The sequence below is a fragment of the Neofelis nebulosa genome, chromosome 15 (assembly GCF_028018385.1).
Source record: "Neofelis nebulosa isolate mNeoNeb1 chromosome 15, mNeoNeb1.pri, whole genome shotgun sequence".
In the NCBI taxonomy this organism is placed as follows: Eukaryota; Metazoa; Chordata; class Mammalia; order Carnivora; family Felidae; genus Neofelis; species Neofelis nebulosa.
In genome coordinates, this window is record NC_080796.1 from 46,973,902 (window position 1) to 46,990,764 (window position 16,863).

Consider the following 16,863-nt stretch of genomic DNA (forward strand, 5'->3'; position numbering starts at 1 on the left):
ATGACTGGGGAGAGCTGAGTTCTCAGCCATCTCAATGGCCTCATCCTTTTCCCTAGGCCCTTGCTTCTTTCTGTCCTGTCCCATTGGCATTGAAGACTTCCGGACCTGGTTCATTGACCTGTGGAACAATTCTATCATTCCCTACCTACAGGAAGGAGCGAAGGATGGGATCAAGGTGAGCTCTACCGTCTGACTCTACTCAATCCCCAAGGTCAGGCTGTCCCACCAAACAAAGCAGAATATCTCTTCAAGGTTAGACATGAGGCTACTATGATTAGTTAGGTTCTCTTCCTACTCTTAGGTAGAGTAAGGCCGTGTCTCCAGTCACCATTTAGCAAATGGCTATGGGAGCACTGTCTCTGTGACCTGTCCAGTCCTGGGCCTTCTGGCTCCATGCCCAACTCAGACCTCTCTCTTAAGGATCAGAGCAGGGGCACCTGGGTGGCTCAGTCTTTTGAGCATCCGACTTCGGCTCACGTCATGATCTCACAGTTTGTGAGATCCCCACATTGGGCTCAGGGCTGTCAGTGCAGAGCCTGCTTCAGATCCTCTGTCGCCCCCCTCTCTGGCCCGTCCCCCACTCATACTCTCTCAAAAATGAATAAATATTTTTAAAAAAGAGGATCAAATAGAGAAATCACCAAGCTAAGAATTAAGTAAAACCCTACAATTAACTACTAATAAAAATGTTACTTTGGCCCAGTTCCATAACCTTTTTAAACATCCTTCTGTAGAAGAAAGGAGATAATAAATTCTGCTCTGCCTAAATCACTGGGTTGTTTTGAAGATGTGAAATATGTGAAAATATTTTTAGAAGTTAGAATAAGAAGGATGCAAATAAGAATGCAAAAGGAAGAGGTCATTTTATTAAAACATCCCCAGTTTTTTTGCCCGTGAAGTAGGACATAATGATCACTATAGTCTATTCCAGCCCTAGTGAATTATAATGCAATGTCTGGACCCCTATTGGCCATATATTTTCCATAAAAGTAATTTGTTATTGGTGTACCTGAGTGGCTCAGTTGGTTAAGCATCTGATTTCCACTCACGTCATGATCTTATGGCCTGGGTTCAAGCCCCACATCAGGCTCTCTGCTGTCAGGGTATACAGCCTGCTTTGGATCCTAAAAAAAAAATACAAAAAAGAATAAAAAATAAAACATAAATAGTAATTTGTTATTGTAATAGATATCCCCTAAGGACATGGTAAATTTCTAGAGACACTATCTATGAAACTGATGCCAGAAAAGATTATTTCACTTAATTTTGCATTAAGCAGGTTCCAGGCTCTGAGCTGTCAGCACAGAGCCCAACACGGAGCCTGAACTCATGAACCTCGAGATCATGACCTGAGCCAAAGTCAGATGCTTAACCCAACTGAGCCACCCAGGTGCTCCAAAGTCAGAATTTTTTTTGTGAGATATGATTACTAAGGGTATCTGGGTGGCTCAGTCAGCTGAGCATCTGACTTCGGCTCAGGTCATGATTTCACAATTCGAGTCCAGCGTTGGGCTCTGTGCTGCCAGCTCAGAGCCTGGAGCCTGCTTCAGATTCTGTGTCTCCCTCTCTCTCTCCCAAAATAAAAATCACACTCCATCTCTCTCTCTCTCTCAAAAATAAATAAACATTAAAAAAAATTTAGGGCCGCCTGGGTGGCTCAGTCGGTTAAATTTTAGCTCAGGTCATGATCTTCTGGTTCGTGAGTTCAAGCCCCACATTGGGCTCTGTGCTGACAGCTCAGAGCCTGGAGCCTGCTTCAGATTCTATGTCTCCCTCTCTGCCCCTCCCCACTCATGCGCTCGCTTTCTCTCTCTCTCTCTCAAAAATAAATAAGCATTAAAAAAAATGTTTGACTTAAAAATTTTTAAACATTTTAGAAGAAGATATGATTACTAAAGTGGGAGAATTTCTTACTCAAAAAGTAAAATTATGGGATCATAAGATGGGTACATGTTACGTATTTAACACAGTCTACCAAATTATCCTCCAGAGTAGTTTTACCAGCCGACACCAACTTACTTCTTTTGTTGGGAAACTCAGAAAATTCCATGGGGGATCAGAGCCTCAAGGCTTTCCATCTAGGAAGTCCGTATGACCATCAGGAGACTGCATGAGCAAGCTTCGACCTGTGGATTCCTCTGCCAGTACTCACATTTCCCCTTCTATCCAGGTCCATGGACAGAAAGCTGCTTGGGAGGACCCAGTGGAGTGGGTCCGGGACACTCTTCCCTGGCCATCAGCCCAACAAGACCAGTCGAAGCTGTACCACTTGCCTCCACCTACCGTGGGCCCTCATAGCATTGCCTCACCTCCTGAGGATAGGACAGTCAAAGATAGCACCCCAAGTTCTCTGGACTCGGACCCTCTGGTGAGTAGAAGCCATTCTAAGGTAAAAGTAAGAGTATTATGGAATTGAACTTTTCGTGCATACCCTGATGGACACTGAAGGGTATCAGCAAGCCCAGGACTAGGAGGAGGTCAGTGAGGAGCTCAACTCTCAGAATCCTGGGTTATAAAGATCATATGCCTGCAACCTAGCTTAAGCTAAATAATAATGCATGCTGGCAAGATATACCCTAGTAAAGACCCAAGTCTCAGGCAGATCCCAGGTAGGATGTGTGGTCACTACCTCTCCCTCTATGCTCTGGTGCTGTCCTGAGGACTGCCTCAGCTCAGTGGATTTCATGAGCCCCTGTAAGAAGCAGTCTGAGACAAGTGACCAACTAGGGGCAAATATTTGCAAGGCTTGTAACCAAAAGAGGATTGGTATCTAGAATATATAAAACTTCCCGGGGCACCTGGGTGGCTCAGTCAGTTAAGTGTCCAACTCAGCTCAGGTCATGGGTCCAGTCGTGGGTTCGAGCCCCGCGTCAGGCTCTGTGCTGACAGCTGGGAGCCTGGAGCCTGCTTCGGATTCTGTGTCTCCCTCTCTCTCTCTGCCCGTCCCCGGCTTGCACTCTGTCTCTCTCTCTCTCTCTCTCAAAAATAAACATTAAAAAAAATAGAATATATAAAACTTGCCACAAAATTTCCAAAGAATGGACAAAAGATATGAATAGGCATTTGACTAGAGGAAGTGCAAATGGCCAATAAAAATATAAAAAGATCCGTAACCTTTCTAGTAATTGCGGGAATGCACATCCAAATAAGGAGATAACCATTTCACACTGCAAAAATAGTGTGTTTGGAAGCACAGGCTTCCTACTCTGCTGGTGGGGGTGTTCATTAACAAAGTCATTTTCGAAGATAACTTGGCAGCTTCTATTAAAATTTCAATGTGCACAACTTCTGTGACCTTGCAGTTTTACCTTGCAAGAAATTCTTCCACATAATACACTTTTATTTCAATTTTGACTTTGTTAAAAATGTAGTTATCTGTGTAAAAAAAAAAGCCATTAAATTGGAAGACTGTTAGTGATCATGTAAATAAAAGGGTAGAGAGAAGATTCGATAAAGAACCGACCAGGCGTACTTAGCTAAAACGGAGGGTCATAGTCTTGAAGAACCAGGGGAGAGTGAGAGGTAAAGAGGGAAGAAAGAAGGAGGTGAATTACACTGAAGAGTTTAGACTTGACACAGAGCATTAGGGTATGTGAGCCAGGGGAATCTGGTTCATGATAACACTGGTTATCATCTATTGGAAGAAGTTGACAGACACATGTTCTTAGGGCCACTTTGCACATCCCTCCCAATATTAGTCAGTGTATACGCGCCTTCTGTCCTTTTCTAGAGTGTGAGTGACCTAGAAGCAGAGGGTGTCTCCGCTGTTTGGGCATCAGCTCACGGCAGGGCACCTTATGTCTCAGCCACACTCCTGAACATTACACACACATGCTTACAGACAGGGTTTAAGTAATCATTGCTGCTCACTCTTTCTTTCTTCTTTCTTTCTTTCTTTCTTTCTTTCTTTCTTTCTTTCTTTCTTTCTTTCTTTCTTTCTTTCTTTCTCTTTCTTTCTTTCTTTCTTTCTTTCTTTTTCTTTCTTTTATTTATTTTGAGAGAGAGAGTAGGTGCAGGGCAGGGGCAGAGAGAGAGGGAGACAGAGAAACCCAAGCAGGCTCCACGCCTTCAGTGCAGAGCCCGATGCAGGGCTCAATCTCACGAACCTGAGATCATGACCTGAGCCGAAACCAAGAGTCGGACACTCAACTGACTAAGCCACCCAGGTGCCCCTTCACTGCTGCTTTCTCATGAGCCACTTGTAAACTCTCTGGGCTCTAAATCACTTACGAAACAAGAATCAGACCCAGGATCTAGATTGTATTAGGTTTCCCTTCTGGGGGCGGGACCCTGAGTCCCAACCCTCATTAATCCATCCTTTTGCCCTTTTTAGATGGCCATGCTGCTGAAGCTTCAAGAAGCTGCCAATTACATTGAGTCTCCAGATCGAGAAACCATCCTGGACCCCAACCTCCAGGCCACACTTTGAGGGCCCAACAGTCCCTGTCACCCCGGACAGCAGAATGCCGGCAGGAGCGACGTTCTCTCCTCCTCTCCCCTCTCTTCTTCCAGAGCACTGGCTCTCCGGCCCAAGAGGAGAACAGGAGGGGGAGGAGGAGGTGAAGGAAGAGGGCAGGTTCTTGGTGCTGCACCTTCGAGAACTTCCTAGGAAGGACTGGTGGGGTGGAGTTTGGAAACTTGTGTCCCCTAGATCCATTTACTGGCCTCCTCTCATGACTTTGGGGAAAAGATGATTCTGGGTCTTTTTCCTTGATTTCTTGTCTCAATTAGAAACTCCTAGGCTTTCTGGGGAGGGGCTCAGAAGACATCAGCAAAACCTGCAGCAGTTCCTAAATGATTCTCATGAACAGCTCTGAGAGAGACAGCCCTGTGTGGGGAAATCTGAGGGAGGTGGAAGCTCCCCAGAATTTCTCACAGACCCTTCCGAGTTCTGTCACCACTGCCAATCACTCTTCTTCCCCCAGAGATCTGGCTGGAGCCAAGAAAAAGAAGCATGTGGTTTAAAAAATGTTTAAATCAATCTGTAAAAGGTATTTAAAAAAAAAAAAAAAAAAAGGAAAGATGAAGCTGGAGAGAGAGGAAACAGTTGCCAAGGTAGAGAGAGCGCTGCCCATCCCTGGATGACATAAGGGATGATGACAAGATGGCTGCCTATCTCAGAAGTCACCACACCACAAAAATAACATTCCAGCCTTCAGAGAAAGACTGCTAGCCCTGTCTTACACCCTCTAATTTAACATGCATGACAGTCAATAAACCCTACTTTTTTTATTTTTTATTTTCGCTTTTTGTTTCGTTTCTTTTTTTTCCCCTCCCATGTGCCTATTGATTTTCCTTTTCTTTCTTTTCTTTCTTTCTTTCTTTCTTTCTTTCTTTCTTTCTTTCTTTCTTTCTTTCTTTCTTTCTTTCTTTCTTTCTTCCTTCCTTTCTTTCTTTTGCCCCCCCCCCCCCATCTCCTCTCATGCCCGCAAAATGCTTGGATTGCTTTTCCTGGGCCTAGTTTGGCTTTGCCAAGTGGGTTTTCTCTGGAGAATCTGATGCCATCTAACTGGCCCTAGCTAGATACCTGCCACCCCACTATCTCTGGCGTCCTTGGGACTTATATGAGACATGAAGCATTGGCTCAGGCAGAAGTAGAAGAACCTTGACTTCCCTTTTGAGAAAGCACACGTTTTGCTTGGATGCTCAGCTGTCAGTCTCTGACTTAAAAGGGTACCGCCCCGTGTTGATAGACGATCTACTCTGAGCTTCACACTGGACTGGGAGGAAAACCAGGAAACTAGAACTATTCCTTTGTCTTGTGGCCTGTTTGGCCCCTCACTGCCCTATTCTGATGGCACCCACTCTGCTCGACTGAATCCAAAATCCCTAGCTGGCCTTTATTATTTGTTTTTGACAAGTAAATATTCACCTATAAGAGACTGGACATCCGTGTGAAATACTCCCAGTCAGAATATAAGGCTCAAGGAATTTGATTTGGTGGCAAAGATCTGCCTTCCAAAGGGATCCACCTGTAGCAGAAGTTGCCCCAAAGGTCTGGCAGTCTGTATGCCTTCATTCAACAAACACTTACGGAGTACTCACTGTCTGTCACTAGGTTTAAAAAAAAAAAAATGACGAGACTTGAGCCCTTATATTCACAACCTAGTAGGAAATCTTAACCTCCATTAAATGCACATCTTCTTATCTAGACCCTCAGGATCATCTAAGAAATGTAGCCAAAACCCAAGTTGCCAGCTAGAAAGAAGCCTTTGATTAGATGTCCAATACACGGGGGGTAGAAGGTCTGGGGATCAGTCAAGATGGACCCTGAAGGACTACGGAATCTTGCTTTATCTCAAGTGGGCAAGTTCTCTTCCCGCCATTTCTGGAAGACCCTGTGGGACCAGATCCAGGTTGAACCGCCTGGTGAAGATGAAGTCTCAGGGTTCTGCAGATCAAAGATATGTGATCAGCCTGGGTCCAAGCACTTGTTGTTCAGATTCCTAAGTAGCACAAGACCTTATCAGAACTTCTAGGCGTATGAACCTGGACCATTCTGTCCTCCCCAACCAAGGAATACATGCATCGGACTCTTCACATCAGGATATTTCCATTTAGGTCCAAAAGATGGTTTGGGTTGCTCCCCACGAAAGCTTCTGCATTCACCTGGTAGCTCCCAGGGATGACAGGGTCCTCTATGATGGAGACTATTACTGCTTTTGCTGCTAAGTCCGTGAGCTGTGAAGATCCCCAACCAACTCAGCTGTAAAATATGCAATTCTGTGGTGGGAAGAGGATGTTTGTTCAAGGATGGTGCTGAAATCACTGCCTTAAGGTCTCTGCTGTGCAGAATGAGGACACCCCAGAGCTGGGTGTTCTAACTTGGAAGGAAGGGAAGACCGGATGGGCCTTCTTTGGACCGAGGCCTCTTCTGAACCCTGTCCTTAGCTCCAGTCCCATGGCAAGGCTCAGACTTGTAATGCCACCTTGATAAGGTGGTTGAGCCTTTAATTCTCTACTTTCTGGTGCTGCCCAGCCAGTGCCTTCTAGCATGGATGTTACTGGCTACTTGAGAAAAAGGAAAGGGGAGAGCCCCTTCCTCCATTCCAACTGCCTCAGACCCCCAAAGGGATTCTTGTCTCCCTGGTAACCATGGATACCACCGGGAATTTTCCTTGGATCCTCAACAGGTTGATTCTGGAGGCCTCTCCTGGTATGAATTTTAATCTCTATTCTTGGGACCCACCACCCTCTACTCTGAGTTGACTGCTGCATTTAGCCCAGGTCTCTAGTTGCTTTCCTCCAAAAAGCGTGTTCCCGTCTAATGAGGTAGCACTGCAGCCTCAGCTTTCCCTCTGGAGCCTGGGACCCTGTTTACAGTTGCGCACTTGGGCCCCTCATTGTGGGGATCTATCATCTCACCAAGGAATCATGGTTATGTGGCAACTGCAGAAGGTTGAGCCTCCTCATGGTGCTATAACCCCTTGGGGTGCTCATCCAGACTTCTCTGAAGCAGAAAAGCTGAGCTCCCCCTTACTGCCCTGGAGTTGATGGCAAGAGCAAATCCACAGCATTCTCTCCTACCTACGCACGTGCTTCTTAGTTGAGGCTACTGGGATCCCTCCAAAAATGAAAACTGGGTCCCCCAGCTAAATTCTCAGCCCCCAGGCACCTTCAGAAGAACCCAGCCTGTCTAGGACTGGGATGTGTGCTCTCCCCTTCCTCTCCAGACCCTCATCTCCATTCCTCACCAAAGTGGGCTAGCAGAGGACATGGGTCAATACCCAAAATCAACTTCTGAGGAGAGCCACAACTGCAGGAGAGGTTCCTCAGCAGAGTCCCTCTCATTTCTGGATGAAGACAACCAACACATTTTGTCCAGTGTATGTGTTTCTCAATCCCTGCCTAGGCATTAAAAATAAAATACTAGGTAATTGGAGGCTAATATGGGACCTGATGTCTGTGTGTGTGTGTCTCTCTCTCTCTCTCTCTCTCTCTCTCTCTCTTTCACAAGAGCAGTTTGCTGTTGCTGGTTCCTATCTTCTGAGGCTTCAGAATATTTTTTTAAAAATCTATGCTTTGTTGACAGCTCTACGGTGCTTATCTCTGTCTTTGTGTGAATCCTTATACCAATGTCTTTTTCGTGTAGTCTAACCATTGGGAAGCTAGAGGCTAGCAAGGAAGAAAGATTTGCTGTCCACGGACAGACCCTACAGTGAAGTCCTTATTGATTGCCATGCTACATTTGGTTTTAAATTACCAGCCTTCTAACTAATCTACTCACAGCCCGTAAGGGTTTCAGACAAAATAGTGACTTTTTTTTTTTTTTTTCATTTCACTTCTGGCTTTTTGGTTTTCCTGGTTTGCAAGATTCCCGATGGACCTAATCTCCCCATGTCTTCACTTCTGGCTCCCTGAGACCAGAGTCACACTATACAGAGGGACGCCCCCTTTTAGTCTCGGATGTAACTAGTTTCTGTAGTATTACAAAAGAGTAGGAAGAGAACAGCCTGCTCTTCCTCACAAACACCTCACGTCATCGCCTGACAACGCATATACAGAAATTCTGCTTATAGGTAAAATTTGCCATACTGAGTGAGACTTGGTCCTACAAGCCAGCATCAAGAGACCTACAGGAGGCTCTCTGGTCTCTTTATTGCAGGGTGTTTGGGAAAGGAAGCTGTTCTTGTCCTAATCACACATTTATCATAGGGTTCAAGTGCTAAAGTAATCCAGATCACCAAATGTAACTCCTCACCATAACCTTTTTTTCTTATTCCTGGGCCTTAGCTGAGCTGAAGCTAATAAGTAGACTATCATAAGTCAACCCCACAAATGGGGTGAAATGTGTTTTTCCAGAGGGTTTACTGATGGATATACTGATTTAATCCTGGTACACTCTTTCGATGACTAGTAACTACTAGCGAGTTCTGGCAACTAGTGATTCATGACTCCACTAAAGAGGCCATAAGTAATAAAATGGTCTTAGGGACACTGTGTTCCCAAAAGGCCAACGCCTGAAGATACTGCCCTTTATACTTGAATCAGCTTTATATATTCATGAGTCCTCAGCCAACCTGATCAGGGACATATGGGGCCACCAACTTAGCTCTCTCCACTGCTGCTGATCCACGTGTGCGTGTGTGCTCAGCCTAGCCCTGGAAGCAAGCACTGCCAGCCATGGACCCTGGCAAACAGAATAAACTGGAAGATGAGGACACCAATGGAAGCTGCACAGAGACCATTACAGCTGAAAATTAAGCCTATGTACTGGATCCTCCCAGTTTGATGTTTTGGCTATTTTTCTTCTTTTTTAATGCTTATTTATTTTTGAGAGAGAGTGAGAGCATGAGCGGGGGGGGGGGGGGGCGGTGCAGAGAGAGGGAAACAGAGGATCCAAAGCAGGCTCTGTGCTGACAGCAGCAAGCCCGTGGTGGGGCTCGAACTCAAGAACCATGAGATTGTGACCCAAGCCAAAGTCTGGCGCTTAACCAACTGAGCCACCCAGGTGCCCCTTGGCTATTTTTCTGAATGATTATGCCATGGAGAATTTTCTGTGACAAGAGTGGCCAGGGAAGTAAGTGAACTCTTGCTTCCTTGATTCAACTTTTTAGTGGTTTTCAACCTGTTTCCAGACCAGCAGCAGCAAGCACTGGGAACTTGTTAAAAATGAAATTCACAGGCCCCATCTCAGACCTACGGCATCAGAAACGAGGGAGAGGGCCCAGCAATTTGTTTTAACAAACCCTGTTGGTAATTCTGATGCATGCTACAGTTTGCAATTCACTTTTTAAAAGGGAAAGCCAAGTAGCAGAATCCCCACACTGAGGGGCTTTAGGACTGAAAATTAGAAGGTCGCAGGTTATAATTCAGACTCTAATATTAATTTCAAACTCACCTTTCTTGTGCTTCTTTATGTTTCTGTTTTTCCTTTTATTTAACACAGAAAAGGTACGTGTGCCTTTGGGTAGACATTAGGGGGGATGCTGGCCTCTCTTCTAGCTGAACACAATCTTCAGAGAAAAGTATGGCTCTGAAATTTTTACCTGGGAAACTAATGGGCTGTCACAGAAAAAAAAGCAGTCGGAGGTCTCTTCCAGATTGTTCTTCTGCTGGATTATTTGTGTCCACAGTGAGCCTTTTTCTGATTATATAATAGGATAAGAAAAGGCAGAAAATCTCATTTGTATTTCCATGGCAACTTGTTCTCTTAGCAACAAGCCCTCTCCTTTCGCTGAGTTCTAAAGGCACTTCTGGGTCTGAGAACCTGGCCAGAACCTCCTTCCCCAAGGCAGCTGGAGGGCTTGAGGACCCCAGGAAGATCCCTTCTCCATGCTCTGCTCGGCTCACAGAAGAGACTGAAACACAATGAAGATGTGGGACAGGGGTAACTAAGTCCCTGGGCCCATCCTTTCCTTCCTCACACCAGGACTTGGGTACAGAACTACTCAGACATAGTGATGGAATAAAATCTTAAAAAAAAACAACAAAAAAAAACCTGAAAGGAGCTTCTTACCTTTCCAGATTCACGGGGTAGCTGATGGGACCATAGGGTAGATGGGGCTGTTTATAACTGGTTCTGTCTCAAGTTTGTCAGTTTTCCCTGAGAGGGAGCTTATGGATAGAGGACAAAGAAATGTGCTAGTACTAGGCCTCTTGAAATTTAGAACCAAGGGTCTGGAGGAGGAACTAAGGCTGGAAGAAGGCGAGTGTAAAACTATTGCACTAACATCACCCCCTCAGTCCCCAAAAGGCTGATGATGGGCCTTTGATCATCTCCTGTGGGGTCTTTCTGCTTTCCTGCCATTCCTTGGAGACAGAAGGTGTTGGATAATAAGCCAAGAGCTCCCATATCCCAGCCAGTATCTGGCTACTGCTGTGCAGTAGCCTCCCACTTCCTAATGTTTTTTGTTACCGTTGTTTTTTGTTTGTTTTTCTTTTTTAACAGAACAATCTTTTTTTTTTTTTTAATGAATTCCAACCCCTGCTAGATTCCTTCCCTCCCCCCACCTCACCCCCATCCTGTTTATGTGATGGAGTCTGTGTTTCTCAAATGCATGCCGACCCTCAGGTGGAAAGTGGGCAGGAATTTTTGCAAGAGGTTTTTTTTTGTTTTTGTTTTTGTTTTTTTTAATTTATTGGACATAAAGCCCCAGACCAGGATATGTGTGTGTCTGTGTGTTTGTGTTTTTTCTCATTTGACCCTCGCCTCTTTTTAAATCTACCCCCTTTTATAATCTAGTGTAGAGAAAGCAAATTTGAATCTGGAAAGCAAACCGTTGTATATAGTTGCGGTAACAATCATGAAGAGAGCTGGGCTGTCTGCTCAGTAATTTGTTTTAAGAAACAAATTGATTGCAAATCCATGCCAGGCCAGCTGAAGAGGCCTTCTTCCATCACTGCTAGAGGCCCCTCTCCTGAGGTTCCTCTGTCCATCAGGCTTGTCTCCTCCCAGCAAGATTCATCTGTTCCATGCCACTTGCATTTCAATAAAGCTATCTCCTGTATTGTCCACTGGTTCTATCTAGTTCCCTCTCTGTCTGGTTTCTGTCTCCATTTATCTTGTGGCCCATTCCTGATCTGCAAGGTGAGACTACTGGTGGTCATTTGCCTAACCAAGAGGTAAACCTCATCTGCCTGGAAATGTTTGATCCTCAAATCCTAAGCAGGAGTTCTGGACCCCTTTGGTTGGGAAAGGGGTGGATGTGGTCCTACTTGCATGCTGTGGACATAGCCTCCTTCACCAGCCCAAAATTCAGGGTTCTTGAGTCCTCCATCCACTGCCACAATGTTTGAAAATCGACCACCCTCCGGACTTTCCTAAGTTTTCTTCCAGGGGTGAAGGCAAATTAACCTATGAGAAAAGAAGCTGTTCTAATGGAACCAGGAAAGAAGGAAAAGAAGTCCTACAATTCCCTACTATGGAATTTCGAGGTCCAAGAAGCAATCTTTTTTTTCCCTACGAAATTGTAGTAACACAACCCACCTGTCCTCTAACATGGGAGGTAACAAAATATGTTTAGAGCTATCCTCAAATCAAGGAGTCAATCTTTAGGAAGATACTCAGATGAACCGACAACCCCAGATCACTATCAATTTAGCAGCCACAGGCCTAGAACTAGGTGAGGAATTGCCATCTGGTTTCCTCTGCCACTTGGGAGAGTCAGAGTTCCTAGAAACCATTTTAAGGCACTCAACCTGAACAGCTACTAAGAATTACCTGTTTCTCTTTGGTCTAGCGTTTCCCACTCCCAATAACATATCATTCCATCCATCTGGCACTACATGCTCACCAACCTGCCCTGATTCTTTCTTAATTTGCAATTTAATTTTTTTGTTAATTCTGCCCTGCATTCTTAACTCCTCTCGATAATCCTCTCCACTCGCTCCAGTATTTAGAATTATCTCTATTCTTTCAGCCATTTCCTGTGACCAGCCGTGGGATATCCATATTAAACTACTCTTGTTCCTTCATTCCTTAAACGTCCAGCACAATTTCTCTGGGGGAGAAAAAAAAAATTATACATTCTCAACGAATAGGATTCATTCTCAAATAGACATTCAAGTACTTTCTCCGGAGGAAAGAAATACCATTTCCCACGCAGGTGCCCTCTCCTGGCCGGACATTCCAATTTTGAAGTTGGGCTCAACTAGGCTGGAAAACCAGGGGGTTGGGTCTATTGCAGGTGACCACTCCCCGCTGCTCCATCCACTTCAGTTTCTTTTTCCCCTACCTTTGAATTCTTGAGCCTGAGATGAAGAGGCTCACTTGAGCCGTTGTTGTTGTTGTTGTTGTTGTTGTTGTTGTTGTTGTTGTTTTTCAGTGTTTGAAGGGGCGAAAAAGGCTGGTTTAAAATAGCTATTTCTGACCCAGAACTCTCTCCTTAAAGCCCTCTACACCCATTCCCATCTCAACTCCTCTCTCCTAACACTGTAGCTTATACCTGAAAGATCCATGAATCTAAAGTCCTCTATCATAGGCTTTGTTCCAAGTGAGTTTACTAACTTGCTGTTCCACTCAGGAAAGCCCCCTAACCTTTCTGGAGCTCAGTTTTCACAAAAATGCGAAGCGATTCTCGCGGGAAAAGGTGCAGTTTTCGTCCATACGGCAGGAGGCGCTGTCTCTGGAGGTTTAGACCCATTCCCCGCCCCCTTCTAGCTCCCGCCCGACTCTGGTGCGCAGGCGCGGCTTCGCGGATTGGCCGCGCGCGGGAGCCGTCATTCAGTGGCGGGTCCCGGCCGTGGGGCTGGCGGGCTGAAGGGAAGAAAGATGGCGGCAGCGGCGGCGGCTGGTGCGGCCTCCGGGCTGCCGGGTCCAGTGGCACAAGGACTGAAGGAGGCGTTGGTGGATACGCTCACCGGGATCCTATCCCCAGTGCAGGAGGTGCGAGCGGCTGCCGAGGAACAAATTAAGGTGCTCGAGGTGACAGAGGGTGAGTGAGGCGGGACCATCACGAGGATGTGTCGGACCTGGGCTGGCCGTACTGTCCGCTGACCGCAGCTCCGGACCGGCTGGGGACAAGGGGAGCCTGAGCCAGTGGAGATCTGGGCGCCGAGGCCCAGCAGGCAGGAGTGGGGCAGGAAGAGAGGATGATGTCCCCAGTGGCTGTGAAAGTCCCGGAGAGGGGAGGCGCGCCTGGAGGAGAGGGTCGGGAGAGGTGGAGCCTCGGAGGGGAGAGGGAGGGTGGAGACTTGAAAAGCTAGATGGAGCCTAGGATCTGCAGAGGACCGAGATGGAGCTAGACTTGCTGCTTTGGAGGAAGTCGCGCGGTCTGGGAAATATTTTTGAGTTCAGAACCAGGGTCTTTTGCTGTCCTCTTCGCCAGCTCGGTTGTGCTGGAATAGGAGTAAAGGGAGTTGTTAGAAGTGGTGAGAGGGCAGAGCCTTGAGAACGCGGCTATCAGAGCTTAGTAGATATCAAACAAGTTTCAGCCTCCGAGTTATAAACCTAGCTGGTCGGTTTACCTCTTAATGTTTTCCTAGAAATCAAATTCATTGCATGTGCAGCTGATTCACCTTCCTGGCCATAGCCCTCTTTAATTTTCAAAATAATTTACACTTATTAAATACCCCTGTGTGCATTTCTATTTGGAGGAACCGATCATCCTTTGTCTTTGACTCTTTGTCCCGGTACTCCTATTATATGCTTTAAAGTGATGGAGAAAAAAAATAAACTATTGGTTTGAGATGGTCAATTTCCTGCTGAGTGGGCCTTTCACCAGGCCGCGTGTAACCACTTTACTAAGAACAATTTGATCCTAAAACAGGAGAAGGGAAAAATCCTCTTGGTCTTTATGTAAGAAATATATCTGGTCTGTTAAAGGCTTCGCTGGAAGAACTGCAAATCCTTAGACTGTCTCCCAGCTCAGCCACCTCTTAAAGACCTCTTCCGAGATATGGGAGATTGTCCATGGTCTGACAAATCACACTCAAAACCTTGAGTTCGCTCTTCTACTGGGATTAGGATTTTATTGAAAAGAACTTCAGACAAATCTCCCTTTAATTTTCCCTCACCGCATGAGAGAGCTATTGGAAATACGTTGAGATTTGGGATATAACAGGTTAAGGACCATTTTGAAGGCCTAATTGTAATTGTCATTGTTCTATAAAATGTCAGACCCTACAATAGGAGCAATTGCTGGTTAGGAGAAAGCTCGTTAAGAACCATGCATAGATTGATTGGAGTTATTCTAGTCTCGGTAAAATTTTTGTATTCACATTGTCTCTGCCTCCCTTGGATGTGAAGGAGGAAGAGTGACAAAGCAAAGGAACCTCATCACATTCAAGTTACTACTTGAATAAAATTGACAGTCTGATGGCTTCCCTGAATGCTAGCCAGTGATCCTGGTGTCCCAAATGTATGTCTGGCACCTTCCTACAAGAGGTGAACCTGAGTGCATGTTTTAACTGCCCAATAACAGCTCCACTTGGGCTCTGATCCCTTCTCTAGCCAATGCCATGGTCTCATCTAGGCAAAGTCTAGGACTGTGTCAATTTCTTGAGAGCTTTTTGAAATTCTAGTCTCGCTTTCTTCATCTTTTGGGGTCTTGAAATCTAAAACAGAATTGCAGAGTTTTGCATTTGATTTAGGCCACTGATGGGAATAGACTGAAACACACACACCTTAACTTACTGGTAATGTGCTATCAGGCATGCTGTGCAACATGAAACGGCTATAATACAGTGACCTGATATCAGTGGTCTAGTACTAAGGCATATGACGCACAGGGTCAGGATGTGATGTACAGGGTTGGACCAAGTCTCTGGAGTTGATTGAAGTGCTTTGGACCCTTTGGAGGCTCTTTTTGTTTTTTAAATAAGTCCAACTCCTTATATTTACTTAAAAAAACTATAAAAATTCACCCCTTTCAGTAACCTAGTTTTAGGTGGAGAGTGGTGAGCCATTCTTCAGATATAGTACCTTGCTTCTCTCCCTTCCTCCTTACCGCCTTTAACAAGTTATTTTTTGCCATTGGGTCCAGAGTACCTCCTGTCTTGTATTCTGTCTGAATCTCAAATGTTTCCTTAACATGGTCACTAGTTTCTTTTCCACTAGCCATTGCCTTCCTTTATATGAAAATATAGCACCTGTCTTCCTAGCCAGAATTTAGCCAACCATCTGTCCTGATGAAACTGGTAGGATGTTGCTCCTGCTATTATATTAGAACATCCTGCAGGCCAGGGCAGGAGCATTCTTGCAAATGAGTGAACAAGATCATTTTCCACTCCTTTGGAGTTGCTTCACATTTTAGTTTTATCCTAGTGGAAGAAACCTTGCTTTCTGGTCCTCTGAAATACACTTCCTTAAAATTTGAAGTTAATGAGAAATCTGAGAGTTGGTATCTACTATTATTTGTATTCTGGTAATCTTTTGATCTTTTTGGTTCTATGGGGCCAACATCAGGTGACAACCAAATATGGTTGTTTCTAGTCCCTCTGTCCCCTCAAATAACTGTCTTTGTGAGCCATTTATTGTTGCCTCACACAGGAGACTGGCCCCAGTTGATCTTTAAGATTAACCAGTCTACTCCCTTTGACAAATAGGTGTACCACCTTGCTTGGTTGCCAGGTGATGACCCCTAGTCTTGGAGCTTAAGTGGAAGAATCTCTAACTTTGAGGGAAAGGACACAGGTCATTTGTTAACCCTCTGTTAAATGGAGAGACAAGAGAGGTTGACATCCTCTGACCAGATTCTTGGGTAGATGAAATTTTAAGAAACATTTATCCCAGAAAATAGGATTGAAGTTGCTGGAGCCCAAAGCACATTCTGCTCCTGATTTGAGAAGCATAGTGCAAGTTTGGAAGTTCCTCTATTATTACAGTATTCCAACAGATAATTGTTACCCTTTCTTTTCTCTTAGGAAGACTGAGATTTTGAGTTTGATGAACAGAGTTTGCAGGAATTTAGTTTTGCTTCAACAGAGTAAGAATAAGTCTTTTGATCTGTTAGAACATTCATCTAATTCTTGTTTTATTTAACACACGGAGTCATATAAAGCATTTTATAAACATAGTAATTAAAAAGATTGGGAAGTTTGTGAACTGCTGAAGATCTCTTACATCAGAGTCTAATGTTCTCTACTGAGCTTTTCTTTTTTGTCTGACTTATGAGAAGATCATGACTTTTGAGAATGTCACCTCTTTATTTTTGGTGTATTTATGCTTTACTTTTTTATATCTTAGAATGAAGTTTTTCCTTCTTTTCCTTCTTTCTCCGTTTTCCTCTAAGAGCAGCATCACCCAAGTGGTAGAATGAGTTGCTTTCATTCATAAGCTCTAATTCTCCAGGCCAGCATAGCAGACTTTCTTACATAACCGAATTTAGACCCTAGGTCATTTTCTTCTCTTAGTTATTTCTTTTTGTCTATTAGAAGTGAAGGCATTTTTCCCTGCCATTTGTCTTTGACTTAGTCTTTTCT

The 16,863-nt window shown here is 44.8% G+C and overlaps 2 protein-coding genes and 1 long non-coding RNA gene across 10 annotated transcripts in view; 2 read left to right on the top strand and 1 right to left on the bottom strand.

Moving 5' to 3' along the window:
• Positions 1–7,888, top strand: part of NAV1 (neuron navigator 1) — a 250,152-nt gene extending 242,264 nt beyond the window's left edge. For all 8 annotated transcript variants that reach the window (XM_058700093.1, XM_058700092.1, XM_058700091.1 and 5 more), the window contains 3 exons: positions 57–175; positions 2,171–2,368; positions 4,334–7,888. In XM_058700093.1, coding sequence (XP_058556076.1) covers positions 57–175; positions 2,171–2,368; positions 4,334–4,429 — 413 coding nt within the window. In that variant the 3' untranslated portion in view covers positions 4,430–7,888. The remainder of the gene's footprint in view (positions 1–56; positions 176–2,170; positions 2,369–4,333) is intronic.
• LOC131495289 (uncharacterized) lies at positions 845–3,377 on the bottom strand. The gene is made up of 2 exons (XR_009253873.1): positions 3,309–3,377; positions 845–1,124 (listed from the first exon to the last, which is right to left on the bottom strand). It is a non-coding gene; the product is annotated as an uncharacterized LOC131495289 (long non-coding RNA).
• Positions 7,889–13,159: 5,271 nt separating the features above from the next.
• The window catches only part of IPO9 (importin 9), a 56,390-nt gene continuing 52,686 nt past the window's right edge, over positions 13,160–16,863 (top strand). Inside the window, exon 1 of the mRNA XM_058700333.1 lies at positions 13,160–13,376. Coding sequence (XP_058556316.1) covers positions 13,214–13,376 — 163 coding nt within the window. The 5' untranslated portion in view covers positions 13,160–13,213. The remainder of the gene's footprint in view (positions 13,377–16,863) is intronic.